The sequence below is a fragment of the Corapipo altera genome, unplaced genomic scaffold (genome assembly GCF_003945725.1).
Source record: "Corapipo altera isolate COAL_440 unplaced genomic scaffold, ASM394572v1 45, whole genome shotgun sequence".
In the NCBI taxonomy this organism is placed as follows: Eukaryota; Metazoa; Chordata; class Aves; order Passeriformes; family Pipridae; genus Corapipo; species Corapipo altera.
In genome coordinates this window covers 15870450-15892238 of record NW_020884877.1, presented here as the reverse complement: position 1 = coordinate 15892238, position 21789 = coordinate 15870450, and the positions used below count along the sequence as shown (strand labels likewise).

The 21789-nt window shown below is 34.7% G+C and overlaps 1 protein-coding gene across 10 annotated transcripts in view; it reads right to left on the bottom strand.

Annotated features, from left to right (window-relative positions):
* Positions 1-1027: 1027 nt before the first annotated feature.
* Positions 1028-21789, bottom strand: part of SCN1A (sodium voltage-gated channel alpha subunit 1) — a 187403-nt gene continuing 166641 nt past the window's right edge. For all 10 annotated transcript variants that reach the window (XM_027636668.1, XM_027636667.1, XM_027636674.1 and 7 more), the window contains 6 exons: positions 12627-12908; positions 7421-7474; positions 6956-7093; positions 5294-5398; positions 4656-4926; positions 1028-4294 (listed from right to left, as the gene is read on the bottom strand). In XM_027636668.1, coding sequence (XP_027492469.1) covers positions 3126-4294; positions 4656-4926; positions 5294-5398; positions 6956-7093; positions 7421-7474; positions 12627-12908 — 2019 coding nt within the window. In that variant the 3' untranslated portion in view covers positions 1028-3125. The remainder of the gene's footprint in view (positions 4295-4655; positions 4927-5293; positions 5399-6955; positions 7094-7420; positions 7475-12626; positions 12909-21789) is intronic.

Genomic DNA, 21789 nt, shown 5'->3' with positions numbered 1-21789 from the left:
AAACAAGGGGGGTTTTACATAGTTTTAAAGGTAAACTTTAAATACATATTTTGTCTACATATTAATCTGAAAATACTTATCTTTTCACTTTGATGCTTAGGCTTTTCTATCGAAGTCTTAGACCTTTTTCTTGCATAATGCATTTACGAACAATTTGAAGGAGAAACATTTCCTGCTCTTAAATGACTTTTAATGAATTTCAGGGAAGATGCTATGAAGTTTTATTTCTGCATTAGCCACTGAGCAAGCTTACAGACTGCAATTGCTCCTAATCTGGTTTTGTACTAAGTTCAGTATTCACCTCTGAGTGTTTTCATTGTAGGTTGTAGGGAAATGCAATATAAAATTATGTAAACATTAAAATTAATATTTTCAGAAATTCACTGAAGCGATTGATAAAGAACAACCAGAAGGCTCAATTTCCAGCAGCATTTGCATTTTTCCATATCAGTATCCACAAATGATTGCTTCTAGGAACACAGTGCTTTGAGACAGATTCTTAAAATTCCTGAGGAAAAGACCAGTGGTTATTCATCCCAACTCTGTTTCACCTTTTTCAGAAACGCACTTGAGTGCAAGATGCTCTTTAGCCTGTTTGTGAACAGTAGCCATTAAGAATAAACTGGTCTTTAATCCAAGTTGGGGGATGTCATGTATCCAATACTATTTTTAATACTCATTTTCTCTTTGTAAACTCATGAATGCTCAGTTCTCATTTCTTTAAATGCTCTGAGCCTCGTGGGACACAGTCAGCACAGCTGTGGTACCCCACTGCATGGGGCTGCTGCATGAAGTCATGAAGTCATGAGGTCACTCAGGCAGAACTATTGATACATGCAGAATCATCATGGTCACTGTCTAACATACATTGAAGTAGAAATTCCTAGTTGGTGACTAACAAGCAAGTCCTAAAGATTTGCTAGTGAAAGAACAGTATGGCTGTAAAGGTTTTCAGTACCCTCTCATTCTGTGGTTTTAGAAGCATACCTTTTTATATTAATGTCAGATAATAAAGAGAAAAGGAACATACAATAAAAAATGTAATCTTTATTATTTTGACGCATTAATAATGGTTTTTAGCATCAGTTAGGGTAATAGTAGCATTTTCCTGCATGCAGTTCACTAATACAGAGTTAGTCAATAATTTTAATAAAAGTAGTCTATATTTAATTTTCCTGTGTAAGAAACATAAAATGTCCTGATGTGTTGGATTATACAATTTTGCTACTTTCTCTTTGTGAAAAAATACTGTGGACCCTAGATAACATTTAGAGCTGTTCTAGTGCAGCATGAATAAAAAAGAAAATCTGTGAGTAACTATGAGAAAAGATTAAGGATTCTGTGAAAGAAAGGTTGTATCTGAAAACTTATGATGCAGGCACTGCTTAGACATTCAATTTGAACTTTAGACCATTTCCCAACTGCAAAAAAACTTAGATTTTTTTGAAGCAAATTATGAACTGACTTTGCAGAAAGTAGTGACATGTTGGCAAATATTGTAAAAAATAAGAACCTACAGCTATCCATTCACATAGTTGTATCATGTTCTCTGGAGTTCTTCTGTGAAAAAGTGCTATGGATAGAAAGTAACAAAAATGGTGTGACATCAACCTGAAGATAAAATTCAGTTCTTGTTTTATGTACATAATGCTGAAAAATAAAATAAAATGATTTTTACAGTATTTATATTTGCTTATAAAATCCTAACATTATTTTCAACAGGTTTAGTAATTTTCAACATGTCTGTACAGTTTGGATATACAGTATATGCTCTTCACTGAAAATTCAGAAATGTAAAACAAATAAGCTCCTAAATAGCTGCAAAATATTGCTTAATGGTATGGAGGAATGAGGTCTTGTTGAGTAGTTTATTTCACTTAGCTCTGATGTATGGCTTTCAATGTTTAAGAATCCTGGACAGTCAAAGGAACAGCAGCATAGGCAATATAAACATGCATTGATTGCATCCAAACTATCTATAATGGTAGATAATACGTAATTTTTCCTGTTGAATGCTTGCACACTACACTTATTGTGGTACATATTTGATGCAATAAATGTGCTAAAGTCATTATCTGTTTGCTCAAACATGCACCACAGGTTAAAAATTACTATTTACATAGCAGAGGGCTTTTCATTAACGTGTACAACAACATCAACCTTACTGAGAGCTGAAGATGGCTAAACAATACTGCAGGATAAAGCAGAACAACTTTATAAAGGGCTCCTTTTTGATCAATTTGGAGGGCTGAGGCAGATTCATTTAGTATTTGTATGCAGAAAGACATTTGACAAAGACAAAAATCTGTGACTCCAGACCTAGAAAGAAGTTTGCACTGCTTGAAACTTAATGGTTTGTGCAAAAAATAAACCATCTCTACTATTCTTGTGAGTTGTAGGGGACTTTACAGGCATACCAAGACTTGTTTGGACATGATACAACATGAATACATTAATTAAGCACCTCAAAATCTGTTATTCCTTTCCAGAAACACTGTACTAAAAAACCCTGGTTTTTTTGTGACTTTATGTTATTTTCATGCATGATCTATAAGTGCAGCATGCCTTCATGCAAATAATTTCTTTGTGTATATTAGTCATATAATAGAACACCTGGCCCTTGTACCTGTAAAGGTGTACTTAATCCCCTTCCCAAACAGAAGCCCCATTTACAAAAATAGTCACATATAATAAACAACATATGAATAAAAATAAGATGAATCCACCAACACAGATTTTGTAAAAATATGAAGTATGTGGCAGTTGAAATGCAAACAGTGGATACAGTTACCATATTGTTTTATGCTAAACACACAAATACTTGGTTTTGCACCCCTTTAACTGTTCCCTACAGTCTGTGTAGCCATTTTTTCTCTCCTCTTCAGCAGTGTCAGCTGGTAGTGAGAACAGTAACCTCCTGTCAAGGTTGTTTCCTCTAATCACAGTCACAGTCACTGACAAGGGGTCACTGTCTTTTAATAGGCACTGACCTTTAATGTACAGTATATTTGTAAAAATTGTCAGTTTGGCATAGACCTCCTTCAGGAGTCCTGTTGACACAAACACGTGATCCTTACAGGCTATGAACTATTTTGCACATATAAGGTTTTGCTTGTGATTTGCCTTTATTTCTGACCATCTTTATCTTCCTTTTCATGCTTTTCTTTGACAGGCCTCATTACACGATCATAAGAAGGTGGACAAACTGCTGTTGATGCAGTTATATCAGTTTTCTCTGTAAATGAGTTTTCATTTAACTTGTCAATAAGGATTTCATCTTTCATACCCTGACCAGCCCCTCCTTCGGTTTTGTTTTTGTTATAGATAAAGGAAGCTTGTTTTACTGTTCGTTTTAAAAGGTGACGTCTGAAAGCACGCTGGATAATAACAGCAGATACTTCCTCCTGTTTTCGTTTTAATGTAGTCGTAATTGGTTCATAGGAAGCTTTTGAAGGATTGGATGCCATAAACCGATCTTCCATCTGTATTCTGAGGGCATCCATCTCTCCACTTTCCCCCAAAACACGCTTTGTGAAAGCAAACAGGATGTCAAGGCAGTGAATTCTGTCACCACTCACCATGGGCAGATCCATTGCAATGAGCTGGACTTTGTTTGGTTTGGGTAAATGAAGAGGAGGCTCAAGTGCTGCTGCAAAATCAGACAATTTCTCAAATTCCATGAATTGTGTTGCATCGGGATCAAATTTCTCCCAAACCTCATAGAACATCTCAAAGTCGTCCTCGCTCAAGGGTTCAGCGCTTTCCTCAGTAGCAACACCAAAGTTCTCCAAAATCACAGCAATGTACATGTTCACCACTACCAGAAAGGAGATGATAATGTAGCTGACAAAAAAGAAAATCCCAACAGAAGGGTTGCCGCAGTCACCTTTCACAGAGCTCCCAGGATGAGCCTTGTTAGGGTCACAGTCAGGCTCCCCACTGTTCAGAATCGGGGCGAGCAAACCGTCCCAGCCAGCAGACGTGGTGATCTGAAACAGGCAGATCATGCTGTTGCCAAACGTTTCAAAGTTGAACATGTCATCTATGCCAGCTTCCCTCTTAACATAGGCAAAGTTGGACATGCCAAATATCGCATAGATGAACATGACCAGGAAGAGCAGCAGACCAATGTTGAACAGAGCAGGAAGAGACATCATCAAAGCAAAAAGCAGAGTGCGGATTCCCTTGGCGCCTTTAATGAGGCGCAGGATTCGACCGATTCTGGCAAGTCGGATGACTCTGAATAGTGTGGGGGATACAAAGTACTTCTCAATCATCTCAGCTAAAAACATTCCTAAAAAAGAAAAGAAGAAAAACCAAGACATATTATCACTTAATTTCCATATCACAATAGAAATTTGGAAAAATAGTTTTAAAATTGTTGGTTCTGTGTAGCAATCCAAGATATTCTATAGATCCCACTTGAATAGTTTCTGTTATAGAAGTTATACTTAATAGTTGCAGGTACAATATATGTTGAATGATTGTAACAGTTTTGATGGTTGGTTTAGCTAAAGTATGAGATAAAATGAGAAGTTGAATGCCTTGGTTGATAAATCTTGCAAAGGCAAAAGCTAACCATATAAGCTCTATTCAAGTAAAAGTTCACCTCTTATTCATTTCACCTTCTTTTTACTTTAATAAACAAGACTTACCTACTATTGAGAGAATGACAACCACAAAATCAAAAATGTTCCAGCCTATAGTGAAGTAGTAATGGCGAAGTGAAATTAATTTCAGGACACATTCTCCAGTGAAAAGGACAATGAACACCAGGTTTATCCAGTATAAAATATTTTCCATTTCTTTACTCTGGTCATCAGTTTCTACCATCATGGTAACCATATTAAGACAAATAAGAATCATGATGCTGATGTCAAATACTTGCTGTGTCACAAAATCAAAGACCATGCCTTGGAATTTATTCTGAGGAGGAAAGTAAAAAAGAAACATTCAATACAAACTGTAATTTTTTTTCTTTTCCTATTACAAGAAGGTAGAAAACCACATGCAGTAAGGCCTATGAGACTTCAATAAAAATGTGGTCTAGTGGTACTTAAGACTAGTGGTCTTGAATACTCAAATACAATGGCTTAGTTCAGCCTCCTCAGTTGCATATTCATACATAAAATGGTTGTCAGGGAAAAATATTTTTTTTCTGTTTTTATTTTCCATTTCTGCTGACTAATACACAATCAATGGTAATTTTCACCTGGGCATATTTCTGCTCTCTCTGTATCAGTAAAAACTCTTTGTAAATAGCTATTGGTCTGATGTGTATAAATAATTTTACCCCTGGTCTTGGTATAGGTTTTTGTGGTTTTTTGGATCCCAGCTTTTTCATTGCATTGTAGTATTTCTTCTGCTCTTCTGTCATAAATATGTCTTGACCTCCAAAGTAAAAACATGAAATCAAAACTGGTTATAATCACATTCATATGCAGTGCTGAAAAAAACTCTTAGAAAAATACGATTGATTGATTGATTGAGGTCAAGTTATTTTCCTTGACCTCCAAGAAATCATTTTCAGTACCTCGTTTATAGGAAGAGATACAGTAAGTAGTATTTGAGAGAAGCTCAAATAGTCTAGGCTGCTCAGTACTGTCACTTCTGCAATTTTAGTGAAACAAAGGAAGCAGACAAAGTCAGGTTTTCAGTACATGAATGTGTTAGTGCTTTAGGTATCTCTAGCAATCATAATATTAGCATTGGGACTCAAAGTCTTCAAGGTTTTTGAGAAGACGGATTTTCAGACTTTGGAGAAACGTAGCTAAAGATTGAAGAACTCTTGATACTGTTAAGAGCAAAATGTTCTCTTTTAAATCTTTTATCTTGATTAGCTTCCATGTTCAATGAAGTTCAGTTTAGCAAAAGCCTGAACAGGCCTTTGGTGTTTGAGAGTAACAATAAAGAGAGAATTATGGGTCATTCATGGCAACCTAGGCAAAATCCATAGTAACCTCCTTTTAGGGACAGCTTGAATGAAAACCTATCAGACTTCCCATACCTCATGAAGAAAATTTTTCATTGATAAAAGATACTTGCAGACATCTAATTCCAGGAATGTCAATGCATGCATGGGATTGGATACAGCCCTTTGTGGATGAGTGCATGGGAAGCTTGAAGACATGGGATCACATGGACTCTAAGCTGGACAGGCTCCCTAACCATATACCTCTAGGTCTCTACCATGTACAGCTTCCAAAAATCTTACTTAGCATCTCTCATTGTTAATATAAACCCAAAGAAAGTGATGCAGTCCAGTAAAGTAAAAGTAAACTAGTAATTTGTAGCTGCTTTTTTCCTTTAGCTTTCTTTGCTTTATTTATTTACAGAAAATAATTTTAAAGATGAGCATTTATACTCAGACCATCGATACCAGTGAGATTTTCTACATCTGCACTGTGAAACAATAAAAAAAGGCCCTGAGATAGTTAGAAACCACTCCTGCTACAAGCGGTTAAGAGTGTTCAGTGCCACAAAGTAGAACTTGAATACTTGAGTTCATTAAAACAGCATCTGTAGTGACCATTAAAATAGCACCTGAAGTTGTGTGATGAAATAATGCTTTATGTTTCATGACCAGCTAATTATTTGTTTGTGTGCTGATAGAATAGCTAAAAATCAAGAAGAAAGAAAATTCAAGAAATGATGAGTGCTTTGATGTAGAGACCTAAGTCAGTGGTTTGATCATGCAAGGTGATTTCATGAAGGTCAGGCATGGAAAAGCAGATGACTTGAGGAAGACTAAACTGGACATTAACAACATCTGTCCCATTCACTACAATGAAAAATTTTGTGATGTTAATGCCTACTAGAGGTATGATTTTATGTCCTAATATACTTCAGCTTTTTCCATTTTGAACAAACCATGGGTGTACTTTCCATATATCATGCACCTGCAAAAATGCAATATTTTAGAATATCTTTAGAAGGGAAATGAAACAATACTTATCTTTTTTTTCTGTTGATTGAAGTTATCAATAATGACACCAATGAACAAGTTCAGGGTGAAAAAAGACCCAAAAATAATAAAGATAACAAAATACAAATACATGTACAGGTTGTCTTCATACTTGGGTTGCTGTAATACCTAAGGAAAAAAAAAGTGAAACACCATTCCTAAGATTTCATGTGAAAACTTCAACTGAACAAGTGGCAACCTTGTGCAAATTGTCCCCAATATTTTGTGTTTGGACAATACTCTTATCACATTTATCAATATATTTTGTCCATTCCATCTATAGCTGAGAGCATCTGGCAGTTTGCATTCAGTATTCCATATTATTTTACCACAGAATCTCACACTAATTAATTTCTTTTTTCATTCTGTTGTATGGATATTAATTGCTTATGTAAAACACTTGTTCATAGACAGACCTCGAGAAAAAAGGTAATCTGAAATATTTGCAGTACTTACATCTCTTGAGTCAATAGCTGCGTACATAATATCCATCCAGCCTTTAAATGTAGCCTGTAAACAGTACACACCTGTTTAAGCATAGATCTTGAAGACAACTCATTTAATAATTTCCAGCAACTCAGTACAGCACCAGGAATGATTAGCATAACATTAGATTTCTAAGAATTTTGTCTCTTGGCTTTCTACAGAGCTGCTCATCGGATATACTGCTGTGTATCTCACTAGTTTGTCTCTATATGAAAATTGTAATCAGTAAGCGTAATCAACTTATTTCTCATTTCTAATTAATTATCGAAAATCATGGAAGGCAGTATCATTTTAGTTCATCAAATCATGTCAACTGCAAAGGCTGAGAAGTAGCCTTATGTAACTGAGTTGCCCCCAATGAAGACTGATATGTAGTTCCTCCCTCTCAAGTCAAGAGGTGGCAATGAAAGGGAACCAAAAATTTGATCAGCTCAAAAGAGGTATTTTCCTATCAACCAGAATTTAGATTTTTCTGTACTTTGAAAGATTATACCTGATTTAATACTTCTATTTTCACAAGTGTTTTATGTGCATTGAATACTTAATATGCCTCATAGATGACAGCATTTAGTGAAATTTTATAGCTATTTCCTCTGCCCAAAATCTGTAAATTTTTATATTTGATGGTGAAATGTAGATTGCTTAATCTGAGAGTTCAAACAGAAAGTAGTTTTCTCTGTTGTAGCAATTATCTTTTATCTAGACAACATCTCCAAATAGAAATCACTAATTTTTTAATCCAGTTGTGCTCAAAATAAAGCAAAGAAGTAGACTGTTCTCTGTCATTCAATCCTCATTATAATTTTGCTAAACAAGGCTGCAGATCATTGGTTCCTTCATATTTCTTGCCATAGAGACCAGTTGCAGAATGGAATCAGGAGTGGAACACTCTTCATCCATGGTTATTGCTGTATCACCATCATCCTGAGGTTTAATTTCTAGTGAAAGTTTCAAAAAGCCTTTGCTTATGCAGCAGTTTGGCATCATCCTGAAGTGAACTTAAAACAAGAAGAAATTATTCTCTTATAGGAAAAGACGTCCCTTACACACTTCTGAAAGAGTGGAATACTGAAAAGAGCATGATTATCCTTAGAAGTAAATCCAGTATATATCACCTTTCACATCTTGGGGTCAACACAGAAAATATGAAGTTCAGGCAATGGTGAAATCAAAGTGTAGTATCAGAGGACCAATAAATCAACAATAAATCTGAAAAAGTAGAAGTCTCAGCTGAAGAATTTAAAGTCCTTTTGGAATATTTGGACTGCAAGGGATTAGGAGAAGTAGATCAGCTTTATTTATGTAATTACTAATATATGTTTAACTTGTTCTCAAAGGCTTTTAATGGTGAACACTCCACAACCTTATAAAAATATTTATTCCAGCACTTGCTTTTATTGTTTCTTAATACTTACATCTTTCTATTGCCTTTTAAGACTGTCACTTGTCATAGTCATTACATATCTGGAGAACAGTATTAATCACCTTCGTGCAGCATCTTTTACTTATTGCAAACTGATTGTTGCTGCTTTTCTTCTTTAGACAGTGATCACTTCCTTCAATCTTTCCCCACAGATCTTGTTTTCCAGACCTCTGATCATTCTCATTATTCTCCTCTGAGCTCTCTTACACTAGTTCATCTCTTGAAATGACAACCGAAACGGGACTCGGTATTTCATCTAACGAGGTCTAAATGGGACAGGATGATTACTTCATGTCTTACAGTGCTACTTTTGTTTCTGTCTTGGTACACTATTTGCATTTTTTTGGAATGTCATAACTTGAAATCAGCACTTCAGCCTGAAACTCTAAATGCAAATAACTGGCATACTTTTATAGCAAAAAGATGATGTAAATGATGGAGTGGCACTTCTGCAAAGTGTGTGCTGTTGCCTCAGGTTCAGACACATGATGATCTTTGTATATCATCCTCCAGGCAAAATGGAATTATTATTGGGTTTTTGTAAATTTATTAGTGTAACTAGACTAGAGTGAATGAAAAAAACCAGACTAATTTTTAAATATTAAGCTTCACCATGATCAGTAAAGTACTGCACTATAAACAGACAGGACCTTTCAGCTAGTGCTAGAAAACTGAAGAACTGATCTGTATTATTATTATTGTTGTTGTTGTTAAAAAGGAAACTTGAAAAGAGTGTGGGCATGGAAAAATAGAAATATAACACATTACTGTCTTGTGTTTTCCACAATGAGTTTCACAAAACTGTAAGATTTTACAATTATTGAAGAAATTAAGAAAGAAAGTCAAGGCATCACATTTTGTGATAGCATTATTTCTACTGTAGATGTGTAGGCCTGCTTATATTTATTTGAAATAGGTTTTCTTTATCAAAAATAAGATATCATTTGAATATTTGTGCATGCAGAATAGAAAATAACACAGAAAATTACAGGAGATCAAATTATTAGTTTCCTTTTTGCATATTACTATATAAAATATATTGTATATTTTCAGTGACACTAAATCAGGAGTAATTTGTTGATTTCGGAGATCACAGCAGTATAACTGAAATCAGCATCTGTTCCAAATTTTTTTCCCCCAAGGAAATTTCAATGACACATATTCAAATGCTCATTCAAATGTAGTTAGAAAAAACAACAGAACAACAATCCTTCTTCTCCTTAAATATTGGTAAAAGTACACAGACTTTTTTTTCCCCCTGATAAATAATTTTTAATGAAGTTGTAAGTCATGCTGGAGTTTCACTACTCAATTTCTTTACCAGAAATAAACACCAGAAAGATTCCTTTTTGAAGATACAATAGCATCTTGCTTTTAAAACACTGACCTGCTGGAACTTTGAAGGTATCCTAAACTTCTAGCCCTAGAATTCAACTTCCGATTTTTTTACCCTGCACTTCACAAGATGTATTTTCTTATTGGTATTAGTAACAAGAGTATAATATAATATTGTGCTTTGAGACCCACTGGTTTACAACATTTTATCCTGGCAAGCAGGGTATATGCTTACTAGCAGGGTAAAAGCAGGCCTCTGTGAGATTTACTTACCAAAGAATCCAAACACTAGGTTCAAGTTAAAAGGCATAAAATTATCAAGGCAGATGCCACATCTCTGTGTACACCAGCCTCTTCCTCTTCACTCTTTGATGCATGCCAATTGTGAAAGGAATTTCTCCAGTATATGTCTCTGTTTTGATACTTCTCTTTAGGGACAGAGAAATACTCAAGCAAGTTCAGACCAAGAAATGAAAAAAGCTTGAAGATCCACACAAACCAACATGATCTATGCTGCATCATAGAAGAAAAAAAATCTTATAGAGAGAATGTGTACTTATGTGCTGATGGCATAAGTACTTATACTCCAGATTCTGTAAGAATTCTGGAAAATAGTCTGATCAACAAAGTCTATAAAACTTGGTTTTATCAATGACATATATGGTTAGCCTGTATTTTTGGGCAGTAAGAATTGTAACATTGCTATAATACTAAAGATTTTCCACACACACCTGTCTCCCAAAAGAAAAAAGACAAAAACCAAACCCCAACCAAAAATTAGGTTATGTTGTTTTCTTTGGCCCCTCATTCCAAAAATTCATTTGCCAGCACTACCAAGTAAACTCAAGAAAGAGCTTATCAGAGGGTTATTTTTGCTTAAAATGCTACTATGACACTTCTATTTTTTGAGCCCACAATACTTCTTTCTGAAATTACCCCAAAATTTTTGAATGCTTCTGTGTGAAATACCTATATTTCTTTTCTATATAACTCGTACAAAAAAGAAGAGTTTTCTGGGATGAACAGACCCACATACTATCAGAAATATTAAAAAAAAAAGTTTTTCAGAGGACTTATTTATGTCTTTCCCAGAATAGTAAAGTCCTCAGTGTCCGGGTTTGGAGTTTTGGAGTTCTTTTGACTTTCCACTTTTTGTCATGAAAATGGTACTACTTCCAGTAGTATTCACTCAAGATAGTGACACAGAAAGTAACACTAATGTTATGGTTCCTGTAACACAGAAAAGCTGAAGAGATTTACATTCTTTAACTGATGCAAAAGGCATGAGTCCGAGGGCAGAATGGAGAATGGAAATACTGGGGAATAAGAGGAAGCTTTCTGTAGTTAGTTTGTAGACTCCTGAAAATAGGGACCTGTATCAGTAACTCATGCATTGATACTTATCACGGAGATTGTCATCAGAAAAATGACGTTGACCTCTGTGGGGTTATTTTCTCTGGTCCATCACAACCTAACAGCAGTTAGCTGTTAACAGGAGCTGTTAAGGTGGAGAACCAAATGACTTCAGTAGACTTTTCAGCTAATCATTTGGATGTTTTAAAAAGGCCATTAATGTTCACATTAGGTTCACAAAAAGTAATCCATTTGCAACCATGATTTTATAATCAGATTTTTCAGGTTCAGTATCTTATTTTAGGCCAAATACTAAAGTTTCAATAGCTTTATCTTTCTTTCTGACATAGTAACGTATACCTCTATTTGAGTAATACCTTAGTATTTAATCACCATTGCTATTGCTGCAAGGTGTTTAGGAAGGGTAGGTAAATCAAGGACAATGACATATCTATTCAATTTTCATGTTTCTTTTGGGCATGATGGCTTTGGAGCCCTGTTTTAGAGTCTCGTTCAAAGTACTTTATACATCAAATAGAAAATCACCTGATAACTGTCTTCGAGAAAGTAATGTAAGAATCTCAAACTTTTATGAATTCTTATTTCTCTCCTGAATGAGAAATTGCTTCTTAGATCACCTAAGTCTGCACTTGTTGCAGCCACATGACAGATGAGGTTTACTACCTGGAATTCTTCTCTGTGACTTAATCACACCAATGGAGATGTTTGTTTTTGAGCAACAGGAAAACTTAAAATATTCAGGTAGCTGAATACCATTCCTAGGTACTTCTAGAAACTTTAAAAGTTGGAAGGGGCTGGAGGACTAAGGGAGCTATAAATGGGAAGAACAGCACTTGTTTCTTTAGATGTCCTAAACATTCTTTATTCATCCTAGTAGGCTCTACTTGCTGCTTAGGATGAAATTAATTGATTAATTACCAGTGCAGTGGTATTACTAAGTCACAGATAAAAATAATCAGGTAAATGTTTTCTCTCTTTGTTGCTAGAATTGCTTTTCACTATTACATATAAACAGTAAAAGGTATATAAAGAGTGATCACTTACTACTTGAAGTAAAGAAAGATACCCAAATCCTACATTATCAAAGTTTACTTTCACGTTTTTCCATCGGGCACTTTGATTGTTTTTTATGAGTTCCTCGCACTGACTAAAATTGTTGATTTGGTCGACTTCAAACCTTTCATCAGTTGTGGTGTTAACACAGTAGTAGAACTTCCCAGCAAACAGATTTACTCCCATGATGCTGAAAATTAGCCAGAATATAAGACAAACGAGAAGCACGTTCATGATGGATGGAATTGCTCCTAAAAGGGCATTCACAACCACCTAGTACACAAATACAGGGGGAGAGAGAAAAGAGTATAAGCATATTTACAGCAATAAGTTTTGTGTACTGTTTCACCAATGCTTAATAAATCCTTGTTCAGAAACTAATACTATAAATTCTAAAGCAGTACATTAATAACTGTAGCATTGCACTGTTCTTTTAAGTTATTAATATTAGTACATGTAATGAAGGGAAAATAAGTGAGAAAATGAAAATCATTAATAGAAAAACAGAAGAGAAGACCTGGTGGTAATAAGATGAAGCCTAACATTGATGTATTCTAGATAAAAAAGAAAAAATGTGTTGAATAAAAATATAGACATAACAAAATTCTAAAAATGCATCAAATTATAGCTTAAAAATGTCTAAAAGAAATAGTAACCTGTAGATTTGATCAACAAAGCTTTGAAATTTAAGCTGAAAACACAAATGCCATGAATCTAGAAACTAAGCTCTACATTAAAAGGATTATGCACAAATTAAATACATATCTTTATTGCCTTATTGTTCCATGCAAGATTATAACAAAGATTAATTTCTTTGTATAGAAAAGCAAGACAGGTTTGCAATATGTGTCTACTTGAATCAACATAATTTATTTCAAGCTCCAGTCATATTGTTTCATGTATTAAGTCAGCAATACCCTTCATTTATCTAAAGAAGGACATATTTAGAGCTTTTGATTTTGCATTAAGTTACTTTTGGCCAGTTGCCTTCTCAGCCACTTGCAGGCAAGATGTCAATAAACCTTATGTCAATAAAAAGTGTATTGTTCTGATATATTCAGTCATTAATCACATGTGTCTGTCAGAGCTACCAAAAGTTTTATGATGAGCAGTTATTTATCCTTAAGTATCCAATACCGGATTCTCATTTAAAAATTATACTTTGTTTTAATTTTTTTTTCCTCTGTAAACTTTTGGAACCTTGTATGAATGTAAAATAAAACATACAGTAGGGCTCTGATTCTCAGTAATCCAAGTCCTGCAGTGGGGCAGGAAAGGATTGGCATAGATATTTGGAGAGTATTAAGTTGTCTTAGTCCATCTTTGTTCCCTGCAATATAGATGCATCCTTCCCACTACCAAAGTAGTTCTGAGGAAGCTCAGAACTGCTCCATCTTACTACCTGTATTTCACAGCCTCTTGAAGGCCTTTGGAAGAGGAATATTGTGGTTGTGTTATTCGTCACTCAGCACACCCTCCTCCTCCCAAATGTTATGGCCAGGAATTAGGACCTGTTTAGAGATCTGAGGTAGAAATGTTATTTTCAGGGCATATTTTCTCCTTATTTAGAAGGGTCTCCTCTGCTGCAAGACAGTAGAAATGGGACCTTTCTGTAACTGAGAATAATCCTTATCTTTTATAAAACCATGATTTTTTTTTTTAAATTTAGCTTTTTTTTTTGGTAGCTTCTATTTTTGATGAGAGCTTTAAAGGAAGCATTCTTGCTTCTTGAGATTTCTTAGAAAATGTGTAGTATCTAGGTAATGTATGCATAAGCTAGCCATTTTGAGAAGTGTTTAACAAGGCTAAAAAGGTCCCAGTAATATTCTGAACATAAATCTGTTGATACTTAGCTTGATGGAACTGAGAACAACATAAAAATTAGAGATGGAATTAGAAATTCTGGAATTTATTCCAAGTACGACCTGGTCTATGACACTGTATTATGCTATTGCTGCTTTGAAATTCTAAGCCAGCTAGTTTTTGTCTTATTGGCTTTTTTTCCACTCATAAAAATGTTCCGGATGTGTTACACTGATCGAATTCCTCTGTTTAATCTTGTGAAAAACCTGAAAATAAAGATGTCAAGAAAATAAGATGGGGATTTAGTTCTGCAACTTAAAAAAATTATGGTTACCTGTGCTCCCACGAAGAATGGTTTTGCATTAATTGAGTGCCTGTAGCAATTACTTTTATAACAACCCTGAGATCCACTGGACCACAGCACAGATCCAGAACACGCAGCAGAACACTAACAACTACAGTAATTGTTACAACAACTATGAATTGATAATAGTTGTAGAAAGAAAGATTTCTGCAAAATGCCATCAGTGTGTCTTGCATCTTTAGATGAACGGGTAATGCAGTCTCACCACTGAGACTATGAAAAGATCAGCCACATCTTCTTGGATAAAAAGAGAACAGGTTCTATCAAATGTTCCAACAATGCTTCCAACAATTTATTTCATATAGGTCACTGAAAACCCATCACATGGTAACAATTTTTGGTCACTACTGACCTGGCCTGGATGCGAACTGGTGACCTAGAGATGAAAGGCTCTGTATCCTATTACCAACCCCTTGAGCTATCCAGTCCCCCTGGAAGGTTTTTTAAGAAAAGAAGAAAAGAAAATTAAAACTTTTAGAAGTTGTTTCTTGTTTGCATCTTGGTTTTGTTTGACGTTTTTCTCCCCACCAGTGTTGAGCCTTTCCCCTATCATATTTATAATGTAAAGCTGCATTTTTACACTCTGGTCAGATGCTCGGCTGACTGTAAAGTCCACCTTAGGAAGAAGTCTTTAATTTCTTCAACACATACAGTTGGAGGTAATTGCTTTAACAGCATTTTTCTGGTTTACTTTTTTTTTGGTATTTGCTTTGGGAATTAGCTGAGAGCTGTCAAGATAACCACGACGTTAACTTACATAATATATATCCAAGATAGCACCCATACATACACAGACAACACCTACACACATAAGTTACAGCAAATGGAGAGAAGAAAGGGAGAGCCGATTGAAAAGTGAATCGAATGCAGAAAAGAGATCAATTAGCATTTCTTAATGAGTTAATTTAGGAAATGAAAATTGTCATCCTCATCTTGTTGGAAAAAGTCTGTAGAAAATGAAAAGAAAATATTGGCAACTAAAGCTCTTATTTTGGCTTGTTCCTTAAGTCTAGATCAGATATATGTGATTCAAAATGTATTTTTTATTTTAAAAGGTCTGTTCTTATTTTCTGTTATTTCTTCATACAGAATATAATGCCAGTAAATTGGAAAAAGATGTTTGCATAATTGTTTGTTTGGTTTTGTAGATTACCTATGTATTTCCTCAAGGCTGGGATGTTGTTGGTCAGGCTGACTCCAGTGAGTAAGCTGCAAAAGCCCAAGTTGATTCTGCTTGTTCACCTTCCTATAGTTTCAGGTAGGTGGAACAGCAATAAGAGCAAGTGAGAAGCAACACCTGATACCTACAAAGACAAAGGGTCTCTAGACTATTTTTCATTTCAGTTCATATTCATCCAGGAATAAAAAACTGTCGTGTTTCCTCTAGAACAAAGCAGTCTTTCATATATAAGCACAATTTTTCATGCTTACATTTTCATAATATTTATCTTCCAACATCAGATTTTATACATAAGATAAAAGAATTACTGCAACACTAATTGTCTGTCCTATCTTCTGGCTGATATGACTTTATGTCAAGACAAAGTAGTAGTCCAGTTGTTCTTTTTTATTGCTGTTTATATCTTTTTTTGGGCAACTCTCCAAAAGAAAACAATAAAAACTAGAAAAAAAATCAGTTTTTCTATCAGACCTGTTCACATGTATAGAATGAGGATTGTGCAAAACACCAGCTTATCCCTGCTGTATGAGTAGAATATTAGCAAACTTTACTAGATTCAGCCTTGCTGTGAGAGACATACCTGAACACATAGTGAGATATAAATGTATTTTAGTTCCCACAGCAAAATATTTTCCATAGATCCTGGCACCTCAGCAGCCACAGACTTTATAGCAATTTCTACCTTGGAGCTCAGTAATCAGGGCCTCCTGAAATCTGTAAAGAAACCATGAAAAATCTCCTTATCCACTTTCCCCATAACTGTCACAGACTCTGTGAAGAAGTTCCAAACTGTGTTCCTGGTGTAAATGAGGAGGAAGTTACCATCTTTGGCATGGAAGAGAAGATTATAGGATTGTGTCCAGAACATTCTTCCCACTTGAAATGAAAAGTTGCCTCCACTTTGGAAGGTGTCACCTTCATAATTTTATGATTAAACAGGAAAAGTTCCCAAAGAGCTGCCAGAGAGACCATTTGCACTGACAGTTGAAGAAGTGAGCAAGTAGACATTGGTTTAGATTCTTGGTACATCACATAGGTAAGATTGCTGGAATGAGCAGGAGGTGAGCTGTGAGTGGACAGGAATGGAGGTGCAGGTGACATACATGATCTGAGTTCAGCATGTTCTCATAGTGAAGGACTTGGAAGACAACACACAAGGAAGGCTAGAAGATGCTGAAACCACACTGATTTGACTAAGTGGGTAACAAGTAACAGACAGGTGTATTCTCTCAAACGGTGGAACAGTTGAGGCAAGGGAGCAAAAGACTTAAAGAATACACTGACTTTCCCAGTCAGGGGATCAAAAGAGCATCTGAGGCAGACCATGAAGAAAGCCCATCCCTGAATCAAAAAGATTACCGCTATGGGTAATGATGCTGTAATAATGGCTTCCTGTTCTCCCTGGCACTAAAGTGATGATGGAAACTGCCTTTCTCTAAAGTTAGAGGAGCCACTTCTACAAATCTACACAGCAGAGAGTCAGTGGGATTGGAGGAAATAGTTATAAGGCTTAATTTAAGAGTTTCTGTTACAAAAGCAAGGGAGGTACTGGACCTGTGAGCCAGCAGACTGAATACAAACACTGCTCAGTGCAAAGGATTAAGACCGATCCTCAGCAGAGGCTCTGGGATCTCTCCCACAGTTGCTTAGTGTGAGGTTTGGAGATGCCCATGAAGGAAGATAACTGAAGATGCAATTCAAGAAAAATATTCCCACATGAGATATCCTGTCTCATCTGAGTGTATGGAGTTTGATGGAAGAGGGATGCCATGTATGGCTATATAAGGATTAAAAGTTCATTATGTTGAAGCGATAAAGTATATGTGCATTGCCACAGCAGTAATGTAGATGGGAACTTTTATTCATAGATAATAAAGAAAATTTATCCTGTTTTTTCAATGTGTATAACAGGTAATAAAATATATGGGACAATGCAGTCTAGCTGATGATGACAGAATGGGAAAGGAGGAAAGATAGCAAAGGAACTGAGAGAGGCTGTAATAATTCTTTTACCTTTAAACTACATATTTTCTCATTGAGTAGCTTGGAATGGGTACACTGGGAAGAAGCATGCTGCATATGCTTCATCAGCTATGAACCGGCTGTAGAAACAACAGAGGATGAGAATTAAATATATCTGTGAGAGAAAGACATGATAATTCCTCCCTAGATTAATGATTCTAGGGAGGAACTAGAAGAATTTTCAGATTCTAGGAATCTAAAAATGTAGATTAATCCAAGTAATTCAAGCCTTCTCATTTCAATTAATTACTCCTCTTTGTTTTATCCTGATGGATTTCTTGCAAGAAACTAACTTTCATAAATTTGTCCCACAAACAGAAATCAGGGTACTACACCGTGTTGGTATGAATGTGTGATCTATAATTCACTAATTATATTCCATTGTTCCAGTGTTTGCCTCACTGCAAAAAGAAAATTCCCAACCTAAACAAAAAAATCCCCACCAAAATGAAAATCAAATGCCCCCACCCCTCCAAATTAAAAACATAAAAATGCAAACTTCCTTAGAACCTCTTATATTAAATAAGAATTTCCCATAACCCAACTTATGTCTGTTGTCTTGTTACCACTGGGCACATCTAAGAAAAGTCTGGCTTTTTCTTTTATCTGTCTTCCTACTAAAATTAGAATAATTTTATGGATTTGCCTTTAAGAAGTGCATAGTAAAAGAACTAGTTGCCACCTTTGCTACACATTTTGTCTTAATGCTATGTACATATATATAATTTGTCCTTAACTACATGATATATGATTATGTAAGGCCAGAATTAAATAACATTTGGAAAAATGTTTAGAAAAGTTATAAGAAAATTGAAAAATAAAACTAGAATCTTATTCTAGCAAATTAATGTTTGGCCTTAAGTCACGATCACTAAAAATTAGTAAGTTGAAAGTTTGTAGAAGTAAATTATGATAGTGGGACTATACTATTCTTTAAATTAATTTTAAAAAAATGCACAAAAGATAATATCCTGAAATAAATAATGAATGCATTTTGTAAGTGTTAGAACTGGCATGAGAAGCATCTCGTATGAATCAATTGAAAAAAATTATTTATGACCAGGTCTTCATTTTTTAGTAAAATAAAGATTACATTGGGAATACATAGGGAAGATTATTTGAAAACTACATGGGAATACTCAGGGAAGATTATTTGAAAACTACAATTTAAAGCAGTGATTGTAAAGAAAAAGTTGTATTTAACTGAGAGTATGCAAAGGCAGGCATGTGGAAAGAACCAAAGAGACCTGACAAGGAGTTACAAGTAAATCTTAATCTGAACAGTAATGAACAAATAAAGATGAAGTAAGAGATAAAAAATCTCAGCAAAAAAGAAAATCACTCCCTTAACAAGCCAATTACTGTATTTTGTACTTGGGACTGTACAAATGCACCTGACTGAAGAATGCTGTGAATTTTATCTTCAAAGAAAGCAAAATACTTCCTCAAACATTCAATGCACAAATTATTTTTATAACACTTTGTGCTGAAGAAATTTCATGCTATTGGGTGGTGGGTTCATATTTTGGAATGCTACCGCTGTTAGCAGATAGTTTCAACTAGATAATTCTGCAGTTCTGTTGAAGTTTTTATAAGAAAATACAACTTGGTTAAAGTAGAAACACAAGCACTTGTTATTCACATAACAGTCTATTAAAAGCAAGCTATGTTTTTGGATTTAATAAAAGACTGGAGGTTCTGGAGCAGCCTGATTCTGTTTTTCACCAGAAATCAAGTGTACTACAAAGTACTTCTGAAGAAAACACAGAAGACATAATTTAACATACTGTATGATAAAGTACAATAATTATCTGCCAAGCAATAGATCACATGACTCCCTTTGTCTGAGAAGACCTGGTAAATATCGTAAAGAAACATGAGCATGAAAACAGAGCTGAATTACTTGATGTGGGAACAGTATCTTTGTATTTCACAGAATACAGTGAAAACACCCCAACTTTTTGCCATTCCTGTTGCATTAATGAAATGTTATTGACCTTTACATGCCCTGTAACATTCCCAATTAAAATGCAAACCATATTATGTATCCCATTCAAATTTCATTAAATTTTGATTCTAAAAGTAAGGATTTTCTTTAAGATACAACAAATGCAAATCTGGAAAAAAATCATATCAGTTTCAATTATATAATATACTTCAATAGTCCTCTTCTAATTGTAGAATTATAATTAAAAAAACCTAGGATATTTTCTGCATGATTTATGAACATCTATACACAGAGTCTTCTGACACCAAAGTTTGTAAAGTTTTGTCTTTCAGGAGACATAACACGTCTCATAGACTCCTTAAGACTCAAAGGTAATGACTAAGATCACAGTCCTCAAAAAATCCTTGAAAGGTCAACATCTTTAGATCAACAAAATATATTCCTGTCTTTTTAAGAGAAACTTGCAGAAAATAGCAAATACACTTTCTTGAGAGTGAATACATAATCCTTAACTGTGAGACAGGATGATAAATTTACACTGAACACAGTTTATGTTGATATATCATTTACACTGAAGCTATAAAAACTCCTGCACTAATGATACCCTCTTCAGCTGGTGCTTGCAAGGGCTGTAGTTCTAAGAAGTGGATTTTTCTAGTTATTATAATGAATGCAGAATATTTACGTCACAAACATGTCCCCTGCAGGACGTTTCTAAACCCTAAGGAAGATAATACTGTTACTGGCATTTTATCAAAATCATAGAAACTAGTTTCCAACACAGGCCAAAGGATACTAACTTCAGATTCCAAGAAAGGATTATATATGTTATATGTTGTTTCATGTTGTCTGTATACACTTGGAGTGATTTACTTAATGTAACATATAGGGGGTATAAAATTATGCAAAAATGTATACTGCAATTATATAAATATCTATAGTTGTGACTGTTCAGATCACAGTGTTTTGGTGTGGGCTTAATGTATTAAGAGTAATGTGCAAAACTTTCTACAGGATATTTTTTAATATATATAGCTATAAATTGAGTAACAGGGTAAAGCGTGGATCTTTCCGAAACAATATAAAAGCCAGATTCAAATTTTTACAGAAAGCTAATTTTTATCTCAGTTAAAAAAGCAACTAAAAATATTAAAAATAGCTTAGGTACCTTCTCCTGCAAAAAGAAGAAACTCTAAGTAACAATACTGATATTCTCAAAAGTTTTCATGTTGTTTCTATAACATAAAAAATTTCAAAGCATTATTTCCAAAGATTTAAAGTGATTTAGAAGGAGTGTAGGGTGAATATTGTATTATTTTGCTGGTACTGGGATTCTCAAATATGATTGTCTCTCCTTCTAGCCCTAAAATATACAATGTGATTAGTCAGACTGTACTCATTAAGGGTAGAAAAGGGGAAATACTGTACCCATAATACAGATAAGGGGAGGAACCAGGGGTCCACCCCATCCAAGCTGAAAGGTTATCCTATACGAAATAGAAATATATAGCCTGTTATTAGTTGTGAATCTGTAATGACAGACACTTGATGATATGTTTTATAACTCAACTATATGAGAAATGTTTCTTTTCTACTAATGAAAGTTTGAGTACTCTTGAAAATGACTCATTATAACTTTCCTTATAAGGAAATCTAAGGAATAGCCATTGAATTTTACAGGCTATTTAAGACATCAAATACTTTAATTTAGTTTTACAAGTTATGAAATCGGACTGGAAATTTGAAATACAGTAAATGTTTAAAGCCATCAGCCAGAAATATGCATAAGGCATGCAAAACTGAAAGTGCAAGTGGATTTCAGATTGTTTGCTGCCTT